General features: G+C 34.3%; 1 protein-coding gene across 1 annotated transcript; it reads left to right on the top strand.

The window, feature by feature from the left end:
* The first annotated feature begins 1,933 nt into the window (after positions 1-1,933).
* ODF2L (outer dense fiber of sperm tails 2 like) lies at positions 1,934-23,846 on the top strand. Its single transcript, XM_032192254.1, is given in 17 exon segments — positions 1,934-2,086; positions 2,717-2,895; positions 4,435-4,558; positions 5,502-5,633; positions 6,541-6,603; positions 8,453-8,524; positions 9,965-10,081; positions 13,295-13,480; positions 14,745-14,854; positions 15,630-15,765; positions 16,344-16,458; positions 16,672-16,772; positions 17,861-18,019; positions 19,306-19,391; positions 19,492-19,654; positions 20,608-20,733; positions 23,718-23,846. Coding segments are annotated over 17 exon segments (2,151 nt in total).
* Positions 23,847-25,598: the final 1,752 nt, after the last annotated feature.

Raw genomic sequence — 25,598 nt, 5'->3', positions numbered from 1 at the left:
TACAATGGAGGTGATTAATTCACAGTTCAAAGCTAAGGTTCCTGTAAAGAACAAAACATTAGGCTTTACACACGCAAAGCCCCAAACCCCCTGCGACACAGGTATAAACAGGCAGCCAATCCATAATGAATAATGGCGTGGTTTCATCTCTCCTAGCATTACAAAGGATGAAATATAGCCTTTGATTTAAAAAAAAAAAAAAAAAAAAAAAAAAATTAATTTATGTATATACGGAAGTTTTTGTAGCTGTTCAGAAGAAGTAAATGCTTAAAGCCCATTTGCTCTCGCGGCCGGGGCGCCCGCCCTGGGCAGGCCGCGCCGCCCGTTGCCGTGGCAACAGCCCCAAGCGGGCCGCGGCGGCGCTGCAGGGGGCTGAGGGGGCGCTGCCCACGGGAGGGGGCCGGGGGACACGCAGCCCACCGGAGGGCAGCAGCCGCGGGCACCCCGGTGCTGGTGAGGGGAGCGGGGCCGGGGACACGGGGCTGCGGGTGCCGAGCTTTCTCATGCGTTAATTGCCTTACATCTCCCATGAGACTGCTTCTTCCTTGCAGTGCAGGAGGTATTCACACGGTATTTTCTAGTGCGACTGACCAGGGATACCCAAATTCAGATAGTGACGGATGAACACCGGCAGCAGGTGTCAGGACGCCCAGACTTGCTCCCCAGCACTCCAACATGTCATCAGCACCTCAGGCAGCCTCTGCTCTACCTGCACCTACCTGCGCTGCGCTTTTCTTGGACTCTGAGCTTCAGGAAAAGTTTTTTCTTGCTGATGTTAATGAGGCAAGTTCATTCTGTTCCTGTTAAGCTTGATTTTTCTTTTTTTCTTTTATATTTGCTTTGTTACCGAGCTTCAAAACTTTTAAAAAAATTCTGTACCAAATTCCAGGTGGAAGTAGGGGATATTTCAGAAAATGGGTGAGAGTGGGGAACGCAAAAATGGCTCACTGAAACTGTGCAAAAATCTTATTGTTTTTTTTCTGCAAACGTAGATGAGCTAGGATAAAAAAATCTATAATTAATTTTCCAATAAGCTGTTTTCACTGGAAGCTATTAAATTCAACAACTTGTTTTTGGTTATATAACTTACAAAAAGGTAGAGACCTGGATTGTGTGACACAGATGGAGCTCTGCCAGGGAATGTAAGCACATAATAAAACAAGAAATGTAAGTATGCATTTTTTAAAATACAGTTTAACTATTGGAGTATAGTTATTTGCTTTACAGCAAGAGCTGGAAGCAGAACAGCCTACATCCTGATTTTGTGAGGAAGGGATTTTTTTAGTTAGGAGTCTCCCCCAATATTGTTACACTCAAGTATGTTCCTAAGAAGATACATATGGAAGAATATAAACTTAATTCTGATGAATCCTTTAGGAGGGGATTTATCTGGCATAGTACAGAGAAGGAAAGGCGATCCACTTGTGAAACATAATCGGTAATTAGTGCAGCACAGATGAAGGGAAGTTCCTTGTGCTTGACAAGGAAGTAGGGCAGAAGGTTTTGTTTGCCTGTAGGCCCTGATACTTTGACTTGGACTTACAATGGTGTGGGCAGCATCATTTTCCTGTACAGCTACAAGCCAGGAGCTTTTCCAAACTGGGAAAGGAGAAAAGCTATTTCTGCCTCAAAATTGGCTGATCTCTGCTGTGACATAATATCTCTGCTTTCACTGAGTTTACCTTTGCCTCACAGGTAAGGTGTGTTTTGCAAGTTGTCAGTTTGAGGGTACATCCTATGGTATCACAGGATTGTACGCTTATTGAAAACAATAAATGAAAGTGAGATTTCTTTGATCTTTAAAACTCCTTTTAAATAATTTGCCTGAAGAGCTGACTTGTTTTATGTTGATATGCCTTGAACTGGGAAGGTGAGTGTTCTAATAGGCAGTGATACTAAACAGTACATGATTATGAATATATTTCAGGGAAAAATGTGTGTGCTGCCAATTACATCTGGAGAAGCAGGAAAACTCTGTTCACTGATTCAGTTGTATAAAGACGATTATTATAGAACTAAAAATGCCATCCAAAGCGGAAAATACTTTACTGATCTCAGCAAAGAGTATGACCGTCTTGAACACCAGGTAAGAATATGTGTAAGACACAGTGCCAATGCAAATATAATTTTCTTATGCAGGTCTTTAACACTTAATCTTATCATTTTCTTTGTTAGACATACTTGAAAAAGTGTTGTTGTTGTTGTTGTTGTTGTTTTGTTATGTCCCATGCACAAAAGTAGTTCCTGCAAAGTTGGAAGGAATTCAAAGGGCTAAACGTGACCTTTCATTGCTGACTTTCTTAGTTCTCCTTCATAAGTCATAACCTTTTCTTCTTGCAGGATAACAGATGGCTATTTATTCTGAATATATATATTTTTTAATTTTAAATATATTATTTTTGATCTTTAGGTTTTCAGAGAGCTAGCTGCAAGGCTACAGCATGAGGCTTTTTATTGATCATTACAGAGGAAGTAGTTGAATAGACAAACTGTTAGAAAGACAACCATGGAAGTAATGGAAAATGGTATTATTAATTCAGGACCAGTCACTCCCAGTTCTTGGAAGTCTACTGAAAAATTCCCTTTAATTTTCTGACTAATTACTCTGGGGTCATAAAATGACCATTCATGTTTACAATTTACTTACTCTGTGGTAGCAATTCTGATGCATCATAGTCAGGAATGGATTAAACTAACTGAGTGCATTGTTTATAAGCTTGCAGAGCCTACACAGGAGGAAATTTGGAAGCAGAGTTGGGGTCCATGTCCTGATAAATACTGGATCAAGATTACAGAACTGTCACCACTGCTTAAAAAAAGGTCACGAAAAAATCACCTACAACAAAGCTTGAATGAAAATGCATCAAGAAGGTGTGCTTCAGGCAAAGATAAATGGTAAAATGTTAAGATATAAGGAACGTATTTATAAGCTACTTAAGCATTTGAAGCTTATGAGTACATTAGGTCTGTAAGTATTGGCCTGTGAAGGCCTAAATAGAGAGCTGGCATAGATTGGTGTAAGGATATTCTTTTTTTTGTGTAGGTGTGGTGGTGTTATCCTGATGGGCAGCTAAACTCCACTACAGCTGCTCTCTCACACCCCCTCCTTGAAGGAGAAGGGGGAGAAAATACAATGGAGAGGGCTCCAGGGTTGAGAAAAGGATGGGGAGATCGTCACAAGCAAAACAGACTCAGCATAGGGAGATTAATATAATTCATTACCTATCACTAGCAGATTAGAACAGTTAGAAACTAAAAGCAAAGTAAAAACACATCTCCACCAATCCACCCTCTTCTACATCCTCCCCCAAAGTGGTGCAGGGAAATGAGGGCTGCAGTCAGTCCCTAATGCTTCCTCTCTGCTGCTTCTTCACGGTCCCTCTCTGCCCCAGCTCCATGTCCCTTCCATGGGATGCCATCCTTCCTGAACTGAGCCCGCATGGGCTGCCCACAGGCAGCAGGCCTTCAAGAACTGCTCCAGTATGGGTCCTTACCATGGGGTCAATCTGTCAGGAGCAAACTGTTCCAACGTGGGTTCTCCATGGGCAGCAGCTCCCCCCAGATCCCCTACTCCACCAGGGGCTCCTGCACAGGCTGCAGTGTGGAGATCTTCTCCATGGGCTGCAGGGGGACAGCCTGCTCCACCTGGGGCCTCTCCACAGGTCACAGGGGAACTGCTGCTGCGTGCCTGGAGCACCTCCTGTCCTTCTGCACTGACCTTGGGGGCTGCAGGGCTGGTTCTTACTCCTCTCTACCAGCTGCTGCTGCATAGCAGGTTTTTTTTTTTTTGTTGTTGTTTTTTTCCCCTTCCCTTTTCTTGAATTTGCTCTCAGATGCCCAACCAGTGTCACCTCCCAATTCAATTCTGGCCAGCAGCGGATCCCTTTTGGAGCTGGCTCTGATCTGACATGGGGCAGCTGCTGGGCTCTGCTCACAGAAGTCACCCCTGCAACCAACCTCTGCTACCAGGCCCTACCACATAAACCCGATACATTAGGCCCTTCTGAAGAAAGACTAATTTTATTTTTTTTGGTTACAGAGGCACTGCATTTTCAGTTGAAATATTGCAATACTGCAAATGAATGAAAACCATAAACCGGTCACTGTTAGGAGGGTATTTTATTAGAATTTTCTAATATATGATTTCAGTGCAAGATACTTTATTTTGAAATTTTCACCTTTAACATAAAATATCTGTCAGCAGGGGGCAAATGCTCTTTTGAGTAGTAAGTACAAAGTAAATAATTTCAAATATGTATTTGAAAACAGTGATGTAGAGAAGCCAAAGTATGAGGTGCATACCATATCAACTTTACTATGCATGTTAAAAAAAATCAGTTGTAGAATTCTGTATGAACTAGACTTATGTGTCTTGCTTATTTACTTACTTATTAAGATAAGTCAATTTGCATTTATTATTTTGCATGTGGTCAGGCAGAAGGAAAATGCCCCTTGTGAAAATGGTGCTTTACAGGAGGTTTTTAAAATAGACATGGAAATTAATTCAGCAGAGGACTTCGTGCCAACTTTTAAAGATGTTATTAGTAGAATAGAAAATGTGAGTATATTTTAGTCAAAAGTTTGTATGCATTCTAAATGCCACATTCAAAATAAATTATTGTTTTAATCTCATCTCTATCAATGTCTGTAGAATTATTAATTTAGAAAAGCTTAAGTTTTTAATCTATGAAATGCTTGCCACATTTACAGAGGCCATATGAAAGACTTCTCAAAAGAGCACAGAGAGGTGTGAGTTTTCCAATTTTAACCTGTGTTAGGTATAACCTGAACCTGGAGGGCCATAAATGGATGGTGAATGTTACAAGCATTGCTAGTTCTTTTACAAGAGAGGTACTATTTGCTCACTAATTAAGATAAATGCATTTGTTATCTTTATGTTGTTGATTTTGCATGCAGTGAAAAACCTTCTTTACAGATATTCTTTAAAATCCTGCATTTTTTTTCTTACATTCACAAATTAATACAGCCTGACTATAGTGGGGATTTTTTTTTCAATTTTTTTAAGTAATTTCTCTCTTTAAACTGTCATCCCAGAGTTCCATTTGAACTTTTCCCAAGAACATTAACATGAAACATTCTGTATAATTATGAGCAGATAAGGATAGGATGACTCCTTTGCATGGATTTCCAGTAAAGCTTTTGATGACAAAGTTTCCACTTGTTTTTGTTTTGTTTTCCTTGTAGCTAGTCTGACTGGATTTACTCCTTTAAAGTGAGATCTGGAACATTTATCAGAAAGAAAAAATAAAGTTGATAAGCATACCATATTTCTGTTAGGTTGGAAGATGAATCTGTATGCCTCATACACAGTTTAAACACTACTGAGGTAGCATTTTTTCTTTTAGTTTACTGTGTAGTTGCAAACATTTATTAATTTTTAGTGACTGTATTTTAAAGCCAAATTTGAATATTAATAATATATGTTTGAGGAAATACTGTAAATCATCTATAATATCTTCTTGTTTATGATGTTTTAATAGGTTTGTAAACGTTCTGTATCAGAGATGACAATTACTGGTACACAAGAGGATTTCCTGGTAGAGGAATTAGAAACACTCAAAACCACAAAAAGATTGTTATGGCTTTCACTTCAAACAAGAGAACATGACCATGTAAGATTATTTCAAGTAATCAAACTTGTGGGAGCCAGAGATCATGTGCAAGACAGGTTCTGAATACCTGGACTATGGAGGCAAAGGGAAATGCTTTAAAATAGTGGGAATGCAGAAAGATTAAAGACACAGATTCTTACTCAGGTGACTGGGCAGGTAGGATGCAGGAGCTTGTTGGGCACAGGTAGTTCCTGCACAATACAGTTTACAGAGCTAGCACAGCAGGTACTTGAATGCCAAGCTTAACTTAATTTGATTGTCACTGTGCTGTGGCTAATAATTAAATAGCTGCTACATCCATGCTCCAGGACATTCCATGGTGCTGATTATTATTTTATTGTTGTTCAGAGTTTAGGTTTGATTGCATAAGATGCTGACTCACCGTTTTTTTCTTGGAGACAGTAGGTTCATCCCCTCACCGGTGAAATTAAAATGTTCATGATTTACAATATGAAAATCCCACCAGATTATTTATGTGGTTTTGTTTGTTTGTTTTCAGATTGAAAGTTAGCCCCCCTCCAAAACTGATACTTTAAAGTAAACATCTAATTGACAATGTTATAATTAATTCTTTCGGATTTTTAGTAATAGTTAACATAGGTTGTTTTTTGTGATTTCCCAGCCTTTGTTTTCCTTTTCAATTTTCACATTCTCATACCTAAATGAAGTTCCTAGAAGCCTTTAACATGTAATGTTAGTAATATTATGTAATATTATGGTTTGCTTATCTGCTTTTACTATTCGACCACGCATTCAAATAAGATTTAAATATTTAAAGTATTTAGACTCCTTCTCACTAAAATAAAAACATATCAAATTATGTGTAGGAAATTCAAAGCCATTGAAAAATGCAGAATCATTTATAATCTGAAGTAATTTGTTAATATTTCCTGCTTTCATCTTACAGTTAAGCAGCAAAAATATTGACACTTTGATACAGAAGTTAAGTGAAAATGAAATCCGAAATGCTGTAAGTAAATTGAAATTTCTGCCTTTTTCTGTTCTACTTTGTACACCTAGAAATGGTTATGTTGTAGTATCATCCAATTTTGTGTTAAAGTGGCAAGATGGACTTAGGAACTATACTGATACAGACTATTAATTAGCAACACTGAACAACTACCACTATATTATTGCATATTTTAGGATATGCAGTGCATTTTAGTATTCCTTCTGTTACAGGGTTGAATGCGTTGCACATTGTCTTTTTTTTATTTTTTATTTTTTTTAATTTTTTTTTATGTAGAGTAGATTCAGAGTAATCATTACAGTTACTGCAAATGAAATAAATACTGCCATAAGATTACATACTGGCTCCGCTTCATGCAATAGTCTTTCAACTTGTCTTTTCTTCTGACATGAATAGGCAGGTAAAATAGTGAACTTTAACTTTTTTCTTTCTTGTTCCCACCAAAAAAAAAAAAAAAAAAAAAAAAAACCACTTTATAAATTGGTTCTGATACAAATTGACGGTACCTAGGTAGCCGTGACGATTGAGTAACACAGCTTTGAAGCAAAAGGAAGAAGCATTTAAACCCCCCTGATTCCATTTCCTTTATTGTCATTTACCAACATTAAGAAATATACTAATAACAAGAACCCTAAGATTCAAATATTTAATTCAGACAAAATTTTTCATGAATGAAAAAAAAGTATTTATTATTACCTTTTTTGGGGAGATGGAGGTGGACTACTTATGGAAACTAATGCTTCCATAAGTAACTTCCAATTTTTTAATGAAAGGATTAAGCATATCCAAATTCTGAAGAGAGAATGCAAAGAGATATGTCACTCTAGGTGTCCTGCTTAAGAACACTAATATTTTCTTGCTAAGACTAGAATAAAGTGTTAGCCTAATGTAACAGATGAGGAAATTTAAAGCACTGAAGGCTGTGATCCTGCAATTTTACAGTCTGCCTGTGGAAATCAAACTCCACTGCTGTCAAGAGTGTTAATTTTACTTGTTATGCTCCCAGCTGCATTCCCGACCTTTCACTTGAGTTTTTCCCATGGTAAAGGTAGCCCTGTGTAGCTTGGGAAAAGAGAATAGCAGAACTGCCACTTTCAGGAGTAGTCTGCAATCTGATCACCTGAAACCCTCAAGATACCCTATGTAATTTGTCCAAAGTTAAACAGTGAATAACCAGAAATGCAGCTGAGAGTCCATGATTTCCAAGCAACCCAACCAATAATAAAATACTAAAAAACCACAATCTTTTATATTTTAAAGCTGTTCTTTATTTGATCAGGCAATCTGATAAATACTGAACTAAGAGCTAAAATAAAAGAGGTCTCCACTCAAAAAATGTGTTAGTTGGATTTTGTTCACAAATGCTTATTAGGCCTACGGTTATGTTGTGTTAGCTTTTTGTTTTCTAAGATCTTTGGACAGAAGCCTAAATTTCTGCTCTGTCTATTCATCTTTGCTTCTCTTGCCCTCCTCTTCTCCCCCCATCACTTTTCTTACTGCCTATTGTGTTGGTTTTTGTATGTTTGTTTTTAAGCAACGTTTTTTCTCTGTGTAGCAATAAAACAAGAAAATATTAAGAACAAATTGATTTGGAGGAAATTGTGGCAAATGTTTCAAAATAAATCTTAGTGAAATTAATCAACCTAGTGCCTATTATGATCTATACAGTCAGAGTAAATATTAAACTTCATCAGATGTTTTCAGGTACATAGTTGAGGTATTTGTGGTGTATCATCACAAAATGGAATCTCAGTTATTTTTACAACTGAAATACTTATCAGTGTACATTACTGCTGCATTTTTGTGTAGAAATAGAAAAGTAATTTTTGTTATTTTTTTCCCCATGAAGAATCTCAGGAAAAAAATACTTGAAAGGGAGAAACGTGTCAAAGAACTTTCATTCATGCTTCAGTTTAAAAAAGTGAGTGACCAATTATTTTGAAATAAATGTTTTCTTCCAATGTACTAAATTTTTATTTACAAATTTAAAGTTTTGATAAGAGCAATTATTTCAAAAGATTATTAAAAAGGAAGTCTGAAAGGCATTTCTATATGAACATATATTCAAATCTTCAAGACCGTATCCACACCTATTTAAGAGTATAGATTATCCTTAACACTATTGCCCCGCAGTTCCTGGAGGGTCATAAATCCAGACTAATGGCTTTGGACCCCTTTGTGGCTTCTCCTTTGCAGAAATTCTGGAACAAACTTTTACAGTGAAGTAATACAGAATAAACTAAACTGATACTTTCACAGTTAGTATCCATGGCCCTTTGGGACTCAACAAATAAGGAAGGGTGGTGTAGACAGCAGATCTGATACCATCAAAGGCTGGAAAGACCTCATTGCTTCTCTGAACCAGGCAAAGGAAGGTGGAGAAACAAGATTAAAAGAATTGTCTATGGACAATACAAGGATATGATAACAATTTCAAGATCAGTGTGGTTTATACACAGTTTAGCAATCTGTTTTACAGTACTCTTATACCTGAATTGCACTTAACATGTATGTAGTGCAGGGTGGCCCAGAATTATAGAGTAGTCCCAGTTAAATCTTTAAGGTGTACTTTGATTTTTGTAGCTCCTTAGGGTTTATTGAAATCCATGGCTTTTCTCCATTATTTTTTTTCTCTCAACCAAGAGAATTACCTCGCAGAACTCAGCATTTTCTCAACACAATTTTCCCCACTAGCGTTATGCAGACTTGGAGAAAGCATTCTGCAGGTTCTAGGTTCCCTAAACACAACTTGGAGTTCCAATCCACTAGGACTGCCTGCACATTATCGCTTCATTGTAATGTATTGCCTCAAAAGCAACAGAACACCCTAGGAGGTTTGTTTGTTTGTTTTTGTTTAGTATCCATCCCTTGCTTCCAAAATTAGCTATATAGTATAATAAAGGTTAAATGTATTCAATTGGATACAGGCTTAAGCATTTCTTAGCAAAAAAAAAAAAAAAAAAAGGAAATGGAGTGATTGCAAATAAAACATACAGATCAAAGGGATGTCCCATACCACATCGTGCCAAGTGAACAATACTTCCTCACTTGGCAAAGATGCTGGCATGTCCTTTTATTTATCTGAAAGTGAAGCACCATGTTTTCATAGAAACATCCTTTTGCTTAAGAGAATAAATGCTGAATAGGGTTGTTTACTTCTAAGAAAGTCCTATAAAAATTCTGAAGATCATAATGACAGCAAACCTCAGCATAGATGGAGTCTACACAGCATACCATGCCCTGACTAGAACTCTGCCTGATACTGAACAGTTTGGGGGGCCCAGTATCTGAAAGTATAAAAGATTATCTATCTATGCTATCCCCTTGTTCCTTTTCAGTTGTGTTTATTTCTCTTTATTAGATCAATGTACTGAAAGAAGACCGCATGTCAGGATCGGCAAGCACAGTAGAAGCTCACCTGCAGTGTCAGATTCAAAGAAAAGGAGTGGAAAATGAGGAATTAAAACTGAAAATACAGGTAACATATTTTTACTTGTGTTTAAGTTTATATGTAAATTAAGAGAGCCCTACTATAGTCAGAGTTTAAATCACAACTGAGAGTTATATCTTTTTTAGGTATTGCTTTGATTTCAACTTTTTTTTTTTTTAATATACATTGATATATTATCAAATCAAATATATTTTTTTATTTATTTCTGGTATCATTTGAAATAAACCCTTGGTAAAAGAAAATTCTGAAACAACAACAACAAAAAAGAACATTTATATTTTGCACAGTCTGTCTGATTGTATTATTTTAATTGCAAATTTACTTTTTTTTCTTATTTTCTCAACTTGTCCACATTGAGAAAATAAAAAAACCACTCCACTAAAGAAAAGTTAAGCACACATAAAAGTATTTACACTCTCCTAATTTTATTATCTGAGAGAATGATATCTATCCTGAAGCAGTTTCCATATAATAAATAGAAAGAAAGAGACAAGTCCTCAGAATGAGTCTGTTTTTGTAAGCTGTTTAAGATGAAACACAGGTGCGAAACACACCTGTTTCTTTCTATAAACTGTGGAAGACTCAATAAAGCTCTTAATGCTGACTAAGAGAAAAATGTTTGGGTCTAATCTCATTTTGTTTAAGATAGATAAAATGTTTTCTGCTTTTTTCAAAATAAAAATTAAAACAAGCAAAAGGAAGATTTAGGTATTTACAGCAGTTAGTGGAAAAGTTAGGTAAGGGAAAGTTCACGTGCCAGGGGCTGGAGTTATAAGCAGTCTCTAATTTTAGTATTTGAAGCTTGCAAAAAATGTAGGTATAAATGAGGAAAGCTTGTAAATTAATAATATACTGTTTTGGAAACAAGGCTTTTTTTTAATAGTATGCACCCCCATACAAGTTGTATCATTTGAGCTGGTTAATGAACCTATAGCAACTCAATGGAAAGAAAAAAAAAAAAAGCCACTTACATTTATGTCTATATAAGTACCTCGTATTTTCTTCTGAATAAAAATTGCTTTCTTGTTCTGCCTAGTGTAGTTATTAAAATTACAATATTTTCCTTAAATGATCCTTGAATAATGAACTTGATATATAACTGTATTTTCTTTAGATCCTTATGTAAAGGTTTCATTTGTTTGCTTTTCAAAAAGTGCTGAAGTCGGTTGCTAGCGGGTGATCATCTTGTTAGCATCTAGACAAGAGTTTGGGACTGCTTATGAAATTAATTCTCCCTTTAAATTTACCTCAGCCACTGAAAAATACTCAAAACACCTATTTTTAGTGTGATTGTGACCCCCTGCGGTTATAACGGGGGATAACAGTTGTTTGCTTTTATCAGCTTTAAGGAAGCCTGTATATAGAATGTTTATTTGCTGTTTGTTGAAGTCATTTTTCCCACAGGTCATGTGTTTGTTTATTAAATACACTCTAAGCACCTATATTTGAAAAACATTTCCTGAATATCCTTTTTTTTTTTTTTTTTAATCATTTCATTTTTAGAAGTTGTACTTTTATCTTGTTAAGTCCAAGTAAGCTGAGGCCATCTTTCACGTTGCAAGTTACATAGATTTTGCGTTGATTGTGGGTAAGTTTTGGGGCTGTTAGCAGCACCTTTACTGAGAGATATTCTCTCCTGTGCATATTATGTGCACATCATAGCAATTGGTAAATAGTGTCATGAATAAGGCTGGCAAAGTAGCATAGTTCCTAGGTAAATGGTGTGTCACTGTGGTCTCATTCAAGTAGATCACAAGTTAAATATTAGATGTTAAATGCATGTTTCTAACCATTCTTACAATTGGGTTGTTTATCAATGACTTGAGGGGAAAAAATTACACTGGTAGGCTACTGACATTGCCAGAAGAATAATAAGTAATATGAATGGAACTTGCATGTGTCTTTATGAAACTAATTGTCTACTGCTAGCTTGTTTATATTTTCAATAAATTATAGTGACTTAAAAATAATGTGTCTGAGATTCTTGAAGCAGAGTCCAATATGACTTCTGTTGTATGTCATCATACAGTGTTTTAATGTTTGGTCTCCTTTTCTATTCATATTTAAATAGAAAGCTTATATGTAGATGAAAAATATAGATGTCAGGAAGTTAGAGAGGTCAGTTTCCCAGATCAGGTGGGATTAGTAAACTCTGTTCATCAGACATTTCTGGTTAGTCAGAAACATTAACAACAATAGAAAGGATTATATCATTATAGTTGTAGAACCCAGATTTAATCTCAGTTGAATCATGTGTATTTGATAATGTAATTAAATGGATGAAAAATACATGAAGGCTGTGAAATCAAACAAGGGGAAATGAGAGTCACAAATTGTCCATACAATGTGTGATGTCCTACATTAGTTTAAGCTTTGTCATAGCCAGTTTTAATTATATGTTGAAACTGTCTTTGATAGTCTTCATCACATATAAAATGCTAGATTTTTTAAAAAAATTACTTACTATGCAATTTTGTTTCATTAATAGAGTGGTGCCATTATATGCATGGGGGAAAAGTCAGAGATCTTGCAAGAAAATAGTATATTGCCATCTAATAATAGAACATATCATAGACCTTGGCTTTTCCTAGCTTGATTTAAAACAGAAGGAACAACAAAAGAAACAAACAAAAATTAAACAAAACAAAACAAACAAACAAAAACAACCCAAAAAAAAAAAAAAAAAAAACAACACAAATTCAAGATTCAAGATCTTAACTTTTGTTTTCAAATTTCATATGCAGTGTTACTTATCTCCAGTCCTAGTTATGAACATGCTGACTTTAGGTTCAGAGCACTGACTGCTAGCACATCAGTATGTATCACATTATTAAGGTGATAGTCTTTATAGAATTAAAAGAATGACATAACCACATTTATTTTCCATCCAATAAATGGGTTCAGTGGCTGTGCCACATCATCTACATTGAAATTTTACATTCATTGCCAAGAGCACAGCCAATGGTTAGATTGGTGTCTGTCCCACTACTCCTGTTTGTTTCTGTTTCTATTCCTCCTCAACCTTTTCTCTTGCTCATCTTCGTAATGAGATTCCCAACATGTATTTTCTCTTGCCTACTTCTGTACACACCTTGGCTAGCTCCTTGTGTCAACTACAAGATACAGAGACATTAATGGAAACAGATCAATATTTCAGTTGATGTTCCTCATTATGATATCTCACAAGCTGATTTGTAAGGTACAGAATTTGAAAAGATATGATGTTTAATTATGCTGCAGACTCTAGAAAAGAAAATAGCAGAGTACAATCTTCAAGTTGGAGAATACAAGCATCAGATATTAGCCTTAAGGGAAACAAGTGAGCAAGAGAAGACTGGTCTGAGAAAAGCAATCACATCCCAGAAACGAAAAGCTGCGCATTTTGAAGAAACTGTGAAAAACTTAACCTCCAGAATAAGAGAACATGTAAGTGACTATACTGTGAGTAATGTTGCACTGTGTTCTTTTAAACTGAAGATTTGGGAGACTTTTACCTTTGGAAAATGGGAAAGTTGGTTGTTCATGCTATGTTTGCATCTCTTATTTTTTGTTCTTCAGTTAAGGAAAAATTTGCTATAAGTGACCTGCAAACTATTAGTGTATTCACAGCCTTTCTTTGTTAAAAAATTAGTGAATGTCTTAAGCCATGAGGTTGTATGCTCCAAACTGTAGTAAATGAGAGGAGTCTGATCAGCTTCAATTACACTTTTTCTGATCTTTCTGTTAGACCTTTGTGGAGATGCACTGACTATTCTCAGAAGTATGGTACAGTAGCTGGCAGTTCAATTGGGGGTTGAAATCTTTATCAGTTTAGGGCATCCCATAGGGATAGTTAGCTTTCTATTTCTAAGCTGCTTGCTCTGGACTTTTTCAAAATCCAAACACAACTTCCTTAATCCATATTGTTCCTTGGATTCTTCCGTGTCCCTTATATCTGTACTGCATGTAATTTTTCAAAAAGGCTAAGTGGATCAAAACTGTGCTGAGATCTTTATTGACCTATTTGGATTTCCAAATAAGCATGTGTTTTCATACTCTTGTGTGCGTTGCCATCATTCTGGATACGTCAGTATTAAAGATGTATTTTTCCAGTTAGTATACCTGGAGATGGTTATAGTTTTTTTGTTTTCTTTGATCTCTGTGAGAAGACAGTAATAGTAGTAGTACTGAGGAGTGGCATTTGTCTAATTCCTAAACTTGTGATGTTTTGCAGTCATACTATTGTTTTCTTTGCCCATAGAAGACATACTTTCAAGATAACATGTGTTGGTTAATGATCCATACTTCTCTCAAGGACTTTATATAACATTGCATTTCTTATCATGCTATTGTTTTTTAAATTCTTTAAATGTTTTGGCAGAATTTTATTTTGTTACTAATGTAATTTATATATAGTAGGGATGTATTGGAGAAATATTTTTGTTTTAAGGAAATACTTTCATCTTAAATGCTGGTATATTCTGAAGTTGATATAAAGCACCGGTGTTTAACTATCTCTCTGCCTTGAAAGCAACTTTAAATGGGGATAGGGTTTTTTGTTTGTTTTGAGACAAAAAGACAAAATTAATGTTGTTCTGTACTAGGGAGTTCCAGTAGTGCCAGCTTATATTAAATAGCTCTTGTGGTTTTTGTAGAATGAGGTGGCATTCTTTATGACACCCTTCTGTTACATGATATGTGATTCATGTAGGAAGTCAAGTTGTCTGAAATACTCTCAGCTTCTGATGTCTGGAAAAATCAGCATGATAGAATAGTAGAAGAAAAGACAATGTTAGAAATTCAAACAGAAGACCTTAAGAAGTAAGTTAAACTGTTGATTGTTGATTTTATAGTTTCTGTAAACTTGATATTTAGTTGTGTATTAGTGTTGATAATGTAAGCAAGTTCATGTGTCGATATTGTAAATTTTTGAGCAGAGTTTTATACTAGGAAACTAGAACAAATGTGAAATGCAACTAGAATTATTACTTTTTTAAAATTCATTCTCCTGTGGAAGTAAGGAATATGTTATTTCTCTGGCATTCTTGCTAACAGTCTGAGTTTGCTAGTGACTACTATTCTGCTTCGTCAGAATCATTTAATAACTGATTCAACAGCTTGAATCAACCCTTGCATCTGCTGCAGCATAGAAGCTTCTTACTTAGGCTTCCAGTTTCTGCTCTGGACAAAGGAGTAGCAAAATTGTTCTGGTTGCATTAACGTCTCACGACACTAGTGGATGGTTCCTCTCAAATACACATTTGAACAGCTTACTCTGCCTTGGAAAAGCAAGGCAAAACTGTCCAATCTTATTCAAACTATCCAGTCAATGTACATACAGAATATGCCATACGTCCACTTCCTTGATGGATCACATCTCTTTTGGAAAATAACTTATTTCAATAGATACTGCTTTCTTAAGATCTTTAAGACATTTAAACATATTTTCCATTTTCCTTTTCTCTCTTTTTTTTTTTTTTCCTGTTTTCTTGTAATAAATAAAAACAATAAAGAAATGTATCTTAAGGTACAGTTTAATTTGCATAGTGAGAATTTTGGAAATATCTTATGCAGAAGTTCTTGCCTATCTAACAAGGCAGGTCACAAGCCTTTTGGAAGACCTGACAAGAAAAAAGGAATACAGAAGAAACTCTAATGAGGAAATTCTTGGAAAGCTAAATCCTGTTAACTCTGAAAATGAAAAGATTTATCTTGAAAATGAAAAATTAAAGGTGAGATGGTTGTAAATTACTGAGGAATGGCTCTGTATTTCTGATATATTAAAAAAAAAAAAAAAAAAACACAAAAAACAACATATATTAGTTCACTTTTGCCCTTCTGCCCTTCTGTCTAGAGATACCACACTTGTAGAATAATTTTGCCACCCATTCTTTTAGAGCAAGTGAAATGAGGCATTTAAAATTTATCTACTGGATAGTAGATATCAAGTTAGGAACAGGATTTTCTAATCATCCTGTTTAACCAGGATGCCATTTATTTTACTGTCAATAGCTACAAAATTGTTTACCTGGAAATTTTATTTAAATTAAAAATAAGGTTTTGCAAACATAAGAATTAAGTTCACCTTGATTACTAATTTCAATTTAAGTTTCCAGATTCTATAGTGTATTTATGTTCCCAAGTAAATAGTCTTAAAGCTGATAAAAGAACTGTGGACTAATGTTTTTGTTTGATGGGATAAATAGTTGCCACTCCTTTTAATGTCTGCAGGTCACTTGATAGTAATATCATATTGTATATTGTGTTATTTTAACAGCACTGTAATGCTTTTTTCCATGTTTTAATCAAGGTTTCCCTTGTTACATTGGAAAACAGTACCAGTTCCTTTGAAAATGAGATGTTAGATCTGCAAGAAAAGGCAAAGTTACAGGAAAACCTTGCTGAACAGTGTAAAATTCAGGTGACTAGCATATTGAAACATTCAAATATAGGATTTAAATCTATAAGTAGTTTTGAGGAAATTATAAAGCTTTTATTTGTAACAAAACATTTGTTGTCATGGTGGTTATAATGCTGTTGTAATATAGGAATGACAGAAGCAATACAAATAATTCTATCTTTTCTGGATTTAAAAAATAATAAAGTATATGGGTATAAATATATTGTGTTGTTGGTACAAAAATTATAAATGGAAGTAGAAGGATTGAAATCCAGATATGAAACAGTCCTAAATTAAAACAAAAGAATAACAGAAAACAAATGTTTAGAGAGAGATGAGGTAAGTTTTGGAGTATTACAGCATGCTCCCAAACAATTGTGCAGGACTTTGATCCTTCATATGTTAGCGATCCACTTACTGTAGTAGTATCAAGGTACTGGCTGTCTTCCTTTTTCCATCTACAAAATTGTACTTAAATGCATTGAATGTTGTACTGACTGTTACTTGCGAGTGGATGTGTTTTGCATATTATACATGTATAATTGCAAACAAGTAGGAAAAGGTTCTTAGACAAATGACTATAGGCTTGGGCTGCTATTTTAGAATTCATTTTTTCACTGTTAAAAATACAATTTTGTTGATTTAAAAACTAGATCTCATGACAGAACATCTGTGAAAGTTGTGTAGGGAATAACTTCATTTTAAATAGTAGTTAAAAGAGAACCCATACAGAGATGAGATTTAATTTTTTTCAGCAGGTGGAGCTGAATGCTGGAACACATGGTAGGAAAATCACTTTCCTGAGTTCCACTGTTTATCACAATACATTTTCTTTTCAAGCAATAAAGTTGGGGCAGGGACAAGTCTTGCAATGACATGGTTTTAGAGAATTGAATTAGTCCTCACAGAGGAGCATCTCTAATGTTCATTCTATTTCATACTAACTTAATTTTTCCATGATTCAGCTGTAGGATGGAGAAAAATATTTTCTGATCCCATAAATAATATTTGTGCAGCATTGTACGCAGCTTTAGATGGCACTAGTTGTTGCCTGCTTTTCAAACACTGCAATACTTGTATGGCCAGAATTTTTCCTATAAGCTGTTTAGTATGTTTGCATGCCATCTTCCAACATATATTATGATAAAAATAAAATAAAAATTTAGGTGTTGCATGATCAGCTGCTAACACTTGCATAATTTTGTAAATGTTCATTATCAGTGTTACAGAGTCTTTAATGACATGTAGTCAGAGACAGAAACTTCCCCAGTCATGAACTTGTAACTTTGTTGGGTTTTTATAAAATAGATGGCATTATGCAACCTGTGTAGAATTTCAGATTTACTACTTGCATGGAAAGCTATTATGTTTTATAACGCTTAATTTATGGTTTCACGCTTAAGATTTTTTACTGTGATATTATGCAGGTGAAGGACAAAACAGAGGCTGAGTTAAAGGATTTAGGACATGTTTGTGACACACTGAATACAGCTGAGGAAAAGCTGCAAGGATTTCAAGAAAAGCTTATGTACTAGGAAAGGATCAGTGCACAGAAAGGCAAAAATCCTAGGGAGCTACAGGTTCAGGTGCCTAGAACACAGCGATTTTTTAAAGATAAATCAAAAAAATGTGAAAGTCTCTGGAATACTTTTCCCCCCCTCTATTAGTGCATGTGCTTGTTAAGCTGTTTCCTTTGTTTGCTTCATAAATCAAAAGCTCAGAAACTGTTGCCAGAAGTACTTATATGGGTTCAGTATGTGACAAGAAATCCTACTTACTTGTCTTTACTTTCAGATTTTCTATTTTCTAAATAAGTATATTCTTGAACCTTTTGCATAGTTATGAGAAATCTTTCAGGATTCTTCCCTGGAAATAAATGGTCAAATCTAAGTATTATCTGTATCTTGTGGAGTAATTTAATACCACATTCATTTTGTTTTTAATGACTCTTTTATAAACCAGACAATATTCATACAGAGAAATAGCCATAAATTATATTTTTAAGATAATCAACTTACTACCCCTATGCTGAAGGTTTCTTCTACCCCCAATCTGCTAGTAGAGCAGCCTATATAATTAATGTCAGCAAATTCAGCCAGGTTAGCTCAAGTTAGTGAATGGAACTGCTTGAGGCAGTCCAGTGAATGATGGAGGTTGTGTTATATTGCGGTGCCAGCAGAATGATGATATGGCCATTTACTGCTGATCTGAAGCTGATGGTTGATAGCAGGAGCAAAAATCCCACTGCTACTGTTATGGGATTTAAAAGAAAACAAAAATCTGTCAATCTGGATGATGGGTAGGGGTAAAACAGTTTGGCTTCTTATTTCTTTTTTTCCATGTCCTGCTAGTGATATACCTCTTTTCATGAACTTGATTATCTTTTTTGATTATAAATATTTACCACTTTCTGAAATCCTTTGTTAGTGCTACCCTGTTCTTCACAGGTAACTGTGTGTGTGCGTGTGTGTGTGTATATATATTTATTTTTTTTATGGTTTCTGTGACTATAGAGTGAGGGAATTTATTCTTGCTGGGATTTAAAGCTTAAGAGTTAAAATTCACAAGGAGATAGACCTGGCCAGCTCTCAATACACAACGCTGCATGGGCAGCATATGGGTTTTGTTAGGATTTCACTTTGTTACATAGCAGGTTATCAGTCTTAAGTGATCACATGAAGTTTTAGTCTGCTACTTTGACTGCATTTTTATTTGTTTCAAATATATGATAGTTCTTACATGAGTATAAGATAGGATGTGCTTGAAATTGAAGTTAAATAATTTGACTGGATTTTAATAGGCAGGTTTACTTTACTTTATAATATCCTGCATATAAGTCTCTTCAACTAGAAAGGAATTGTCATTTTCACAGGAGGAAGACAACATAAATTCCATAGACAGTCATTCCTTGGAAGTAGAAAACTTTAATATTCAGAAGAAATATGAAGATCTTAAGAGGTAATTCTTTAAAAAATAAAAATAAAAAAAATCTGACTAAATAATTTCTTTACTGGTTTGCTGTAATGAATTATAATACATTAATCTCTTTTGCCTAAAGGAAATTAGACAAGATAGAATTTCAAAATGAAGAACTTGCTTATCAGCTTAAAAAAGAAGATGAGAGTCTTCAGTGCAGTAAATTGCAGCTTGAAGAGAAAATTGCAGAGTATTATGATTTAACAAGACAACTGGAATCTGCTTTGGAGGAAGGGAGAAAAATGGTATTGATTTAGTGCACCTCTTAGCTTTGTTTACTATTTTCTACTTTCATATGATGTTAAAAACAAGGGAATAAAAGATGGGAAAAGATTATTTGCATATAATTGTTAAAATTTACTTGGAATTCTGGCTGTTTAAATATGAATCATGCAATTCAACTTCTTTCTGGAATACAAATCGTATTGAAATTAATGACAAAGTTCAGTGAACCAACATTTCACCATCATTTTTGGGACAAATCAAAGTGCTTTAACTACATGTACTTAAATCTCACAGAGTGCAGGAGGTTTCTGAAAAGAATCTTAATTCTGCCCTCCACAATTAATTTTGCAGTCCACAAGAACTTTGGTGCTAAAGTCTCTCTAATTTTAGAGGAAGAATTTGCACCCTTTAAGTAGAGATTTTTTGTTTACACAAAGGATGCGAACAGTATGGCAGAGGAAATGTAGGAATTTAGATTGCAGTGTATTATATTAGTTTAATCAGAAAATAGGCATGAGGTTGTAATTTCCATCTCGGCTTATTCATATTGACTGTTGGACTTGATGATCTTAGAAGTCTTTTCCAACCTCAGTGATTCTATGTTGAAAAACACACTATCTCAATACTATTTCTCAGTACTGTCTGAGGATATAGATCTGGTTCTGAAAAAAATAACAAGTTGGGGTACACTTACAAATTAGTTACTATTAGTTACTTGTGTGTGTGTATATATATATATATATTATTATTATTATTATTATTATTATTTTATTTTTTTTCCAAATTGAAACTTTATTCAAATTCAGCCAGAGTACTTCCCAGGTTTTTTGTAGTTTCTGTGCATGGGAAATAGCTGAAGTGTTAGGTAATGGAATGGGAAATAGAGCTGTTAACGCAAAGGTACAAGAGAATAGTTTGGTTTGGGCTTTAACTGCAAGTAAATGTAAATATGTTCTATCTCGTACTATAATAGGTAGCTGAAGAATTTGAAAAACTGTCATACACAGAACAACCCCTTCAGACAAAAATACTACTCCTTGAATCTGAGCTGAGAGAGTGGCAAGAAGAGAAAAAACAACTTCTCTGCAGATTTCACCATGTGAGTAAACAATACTGTTTATGACTTAAGAAATTACATACGACATCATTGTTTCCATAAAGTTTTTTTTACTGAAAACCACTATTTTAATAGAATTGATAAGCATTTTAGGAAACAGCAAATTAATTCAACTTAACAATATACTTTGTATATTTACATTTCTAATAAACTCAACAGATGTTTAGCCTATCTTAATAACTGGAATAGCATTGAGTTTACGTCTCTTATGCAATCCAGTTTCCCCAGGAAGCCAATATCAAAAAAAAAAAAAGACTGAAATTTTAATTTCCCTCTCAGATTAATCATCTTCAGTAAGCATAACTAGATTTGAGTAATAGAATAACAGTTTCATAACCATGTAGTGGTACCTTTTTCCACCCTGAGTTGGTAAAAGAATCTGATCTTACTGGAATTTGTGCAAAACTTTCAGTTGCATACTGATGTTGCACATAAATGTAATTAGTAACAGAAGAGATGTTTTGTTTTGTTTTTCAAAGTTTCAGCCTTCTAAATGCCTAGTGTTTGATATACAGATACTTATCTTCTTAAACTGTGGCTCTGCTGAATAGGTATTTTGGATGGGTAATACTATCTGAAAACCAAAAAAAGTGTTGGGTTGGAATATTCTAAGATTCATTAAAAATGTTTTAATGAATCTTAGAAATCTCTTTTCATTGTCTCTTAATAAAATGACAGCCACACCTGAATTCCCTACACTGGCAGTGGTATATCATTTCTTCAACCAAAGTTTTACTACAGTTAAATATTTGTCCAGCAATCAGTGATAATAAAGTACAAAGCTATTTAAAATAAATATAAATGGTGGTAAAAAGGCACTAAAAGATACTAAAAGATACACTCCTAGACTCTCAGAAACAATATTATGTATTCTGACTTAAAGCTTTCAAGACTAAAATCTTAAGCCAACCTAAATGCAAATTCTATTCAGGATTCATATACAGCATCAGAGATGTAGTTCCGTGTTTGATATGCTTAATTTTTATCTGCATCAAGGGTAACTTAATGTCTGCATTTGCCCAAAGATAAAAGTGTTGTTAAAACAAAGTCAGACATTTAAAATTATTATTTCAAATATATATTTTTTCATAGTAATCTCTTACTATGCTAAAATTAAGTAGAAGATTAGGAAAATTTTCTTGCCTTCCGTCCCAGAAGAACACTCAGGTTGAATTGGGGTATAAAATTTAATCATATTGAGCCAGCAAATTACCACAATATCTTTGCTTTAATTTTAAGAAAGAAATGAAGTTCCTCATCCTAAGGAGGTGTATTAAGACTAGGCATTCATAGCTTTGTTTTTTTTTTTTTGGGGGGGGAAGGAGGGGGGGACACACAACAGTGAGAATGTAGTTCACCTGAAAGAGATTTAAAAAAAAACCACCTCTTTATTGAATCCTATCCCTTATCACCTATGTTCAGTGATCCCAGTTTGCTTTGGATTTTAGGAGTTTTTGGTAGTAGAGTATGTGTATGGTGATGTAGAAACAGTGTATTTCAACTTTATATTTTCTATTCTTGTTATGAAATCAAGTGTAATTTGGGAATCCTTAACTAATTTTAAAGCCCTGGAGCCCTAATTTTAAAGAACCTGAAAATGTACAGCATAGTGTGTACCTTTATTATCATAGAACTGTTCTGGTCATCTTTAATATAATACCAGGGTACAAGGAAAAGAAACAATATGGAAAGGGTCAATGCCAGCACTTACAAGGCAAAGTTACTGTTACGTACACTGTTATTCCTTTTCTGATGTCTGAGTGTACTTGAGATTGGATCCCTATTTATTTCTCTCTGCAAAAATTGGATGCAAAATTGGATCTCTAGCACATGGCTCTACTTCAAGCTATTTGCTAATATATTTGCTAATTTGAATGAAAATACCAGCATATTTCAATTTCTAAATTCTGAATCATTATTTGCTTCTTATTCAATTTTAAGTGCTCACACCAATGACTAGAGGTAAAGAAACTCTCAGAATCACCAATCCTAGATAATAAGAAGATAGATAATAATCACCAATCCTAGATAATAGAAAGGTCACTTGCCAGAATACTCCTGCTGATCGTTCTGTGTGAAAATAAAAGATTTTCAAATGGTTTCCATTTTACAGTTAAAAACAAATGCAAAAGGTATTTGTCTGAGAAGAACTGTTGTAACTTAATTCAGAACATACATGTTTTTTTGTTTGTTTTATAACTACATTTACATACATGTATAACCAGCAATGCATTATAGAAAATAATGATTCTATTCACCTTGTTGTAATGAAACTGGAAACAAAATAGGATTATAAAGGTAACTATTTTCAGTTAATCATTCTAGATAGTTTATTTTTCTAGAGCTGAATTTAAATTGGAAGGTTTCAATATAATTACTTTTTAAAAACTTATTTTAACCAACTAGCATCTGAAACCTGTAATAGGTGTAAAAGGAAACTCCTGAATATATGTAACATATGTGTAAATATAACAATCTCAGCTGTACATCAGGTATGGGTCTAATGAGCAGGTAGTGCTGCAGTTAGTCTTTTAATTCTTGTTCATTTTTTTGCTTTATTTTTTAAAATAAAGGACCATAGGCAACAAAAATCATGTTACAACAGAGATCAGTAACTAATGTTTCCTTGAAAAATCAGCTTTATCGAATCGAGTCTTAAGTCAATAATAGAGTTAACATGCTAGGAATCACTTATGACACAAATTTAGTTTCTACACTGCCAGGCCTTTTTTTTTTTTTTTTTTTTTTTTTTTTTGGATTATAAACCTATTTAAATATGTTCATTTTGGTTCTGATTGAACATAAATCTTCTATGTCTTGAGGCCCTTTTGAGGACCTTATGTTTTCAGAGCCCCTGAGAAGTTTGAGTAACTAAGGCTTATAAAATGTAGGTAGTAATTCTATTACATTAATATTTTGGTTTGTATTTTATTTCTAAACTGTGTTGTGTTACTTTTTTTCTTTAGAATGAAAAGCGCCATGAGATCAGCTTGAAAGAGCTGGAGAACAGCCTACAAAGGTCAGAAAACAAGAACCAGAGCATCCTGAATTATGTGCAGTTTTTGAAAACATCATACATAACAATGTTTGGCTGAATCCTTTAACTTCATTAATTTTAATAATAAAGAAACTTTACAAGATTTGGCTTTAACTCTTGTTAGAGGCAATGCTATTGAGGCCTCAGAATTTTGCTGGATTGAACTATATTAGTTTAGTTTGTTCTAGGAAAACTTCTGCTATGGATCTGGAAACGTGGGTCAATAATTGTATATCCTATTGGTTGATTACATTCAGATGATTTAGTTGGTATTACTGATATAAATAATTGTATTATTCATGGAAAAGAAAAGAAAAGGAAAGAAAAGGAAAGAAAAGGAAAGAAAAGAAAAGAAAAAGCAGTCCGTGATAGTAGTGAAATGTGTGTAAGTGTAGGGTATGTAGAGTTGTAAATTGGTCTGTGAATTTACCATGTGTTAGGTCTTGTGCTATAATTTCTTGTGTGTCCTTTTAGTCCAAGGTAAATGCCAGTTTATCAAAAACTACTTTGCAGTCTCACTGGGGGAAGATAACACCCATGGACTGGCTGTATAATAATTTGCTTATCTTTGTTATTAATTATTATATATTATTTATCAGTCATTATCCATCTGTTACTGTAGAGATCTAGCTACCCAAGGTGATGACACACATTTTGTTAAGACAAGCAGGAATTTAGAAATAATTAGGTTCTCTTCCTTTCTTTTTCCTGTAATTTAGCACCATGTGTAACGTGTAGTGTATTACACAATACTGAGCTGTGTGAAATGCTTGCAGCCACCAGGCTGTTCCATCCAGCCTTGTTCCCTACATCCCACCATCCCATTATGAAAAGGAGTACATCTATCTTTTACAAATATAATTAGAAAAGTATTTTAAATATAAATATAGTTTAAGTTCTGAATGTGTTGAAATACCCTTTCATGTTGACACAGCTTCATTAAGACATTTAAGTGTTTCTCTGTTTGAGTACAAAGCTACCATTCCCTGAGGTAAGACTTACTTATGCCTCAGGTTATATGTGTAAATATTCAGTTGATACAGGACTAATACAGAAAAAAAAAAAAACAACACACAATTCTTATTCAGAAAGTAGCTGTTCATAGGCTTATAGAACTGTGATATGCTTTTTTTTTTTTTTTTTCAGAATAGTACATTCAGATAAGTTAAATATATGTAATTTATAGTGCATATTTAAATAAAAATTTTGGACTGGAAACAGGTTGGTGCACACTGTTTGTTATGTGTAGTATTTTATTGTTATTTATTTGTAGAATGTTGATGTTCTTTTTTCATTATTTTGCAAATGCTCATCCATCCTAACAAACACTGATATGTCATAATTATCTGCTCATGTATACTTTTTTGGATAGAAGTCCATGAATAGCTTTTAAAAGGTTGTCCTGAAAAATTGCATGCTTTTCATTGATTAAATGATACAAAGACATACAGTAACTTGATTTCAGCCTATCTGTTGCTACTCAGGAAATAAGATCTTTTTTTTTTTTCCCTTGCATTATTTGCCAGAAACAGATCTGAAGTTACTAAAGTTGTTGACAGCTTCAGGTACCTCTTTATCTGTGAATGTCCTGAACAAGTTTGTATATGGCAAGTTCTAGATGTATATAATCTGCATACTGCTTGTTACTAATTGTATATCTTTGGACTGTAAGTGGCTCATACTCATCTACTTCTGAATTGAGACAGAAAAATTTAGCTCTGCGTGAATTAACCTGCGTAGACATTGGATGTTTTTGAAACCTCTAAACCAATCAGATATTTGGTTTAGTTGATAATAGGCATCTGGAGCC

The sequence above is a fragment of the Aythya fuligula genome, chromosome 8 (assembly GCF_009819795.1).
Source record: "Aythya fuligula isolate bAytFul2 chromosome 8, bAytFul2.pri, whole genome shotgun sequence".
NCBI lineage: Eukaryota > Metazoa > Chordata > Aves > Anseriformes > Anatidae > Aythya > Aythya fuligula.
This window is presented reverse-complemented; position numbering and strand designations above follow the sequence as displayed.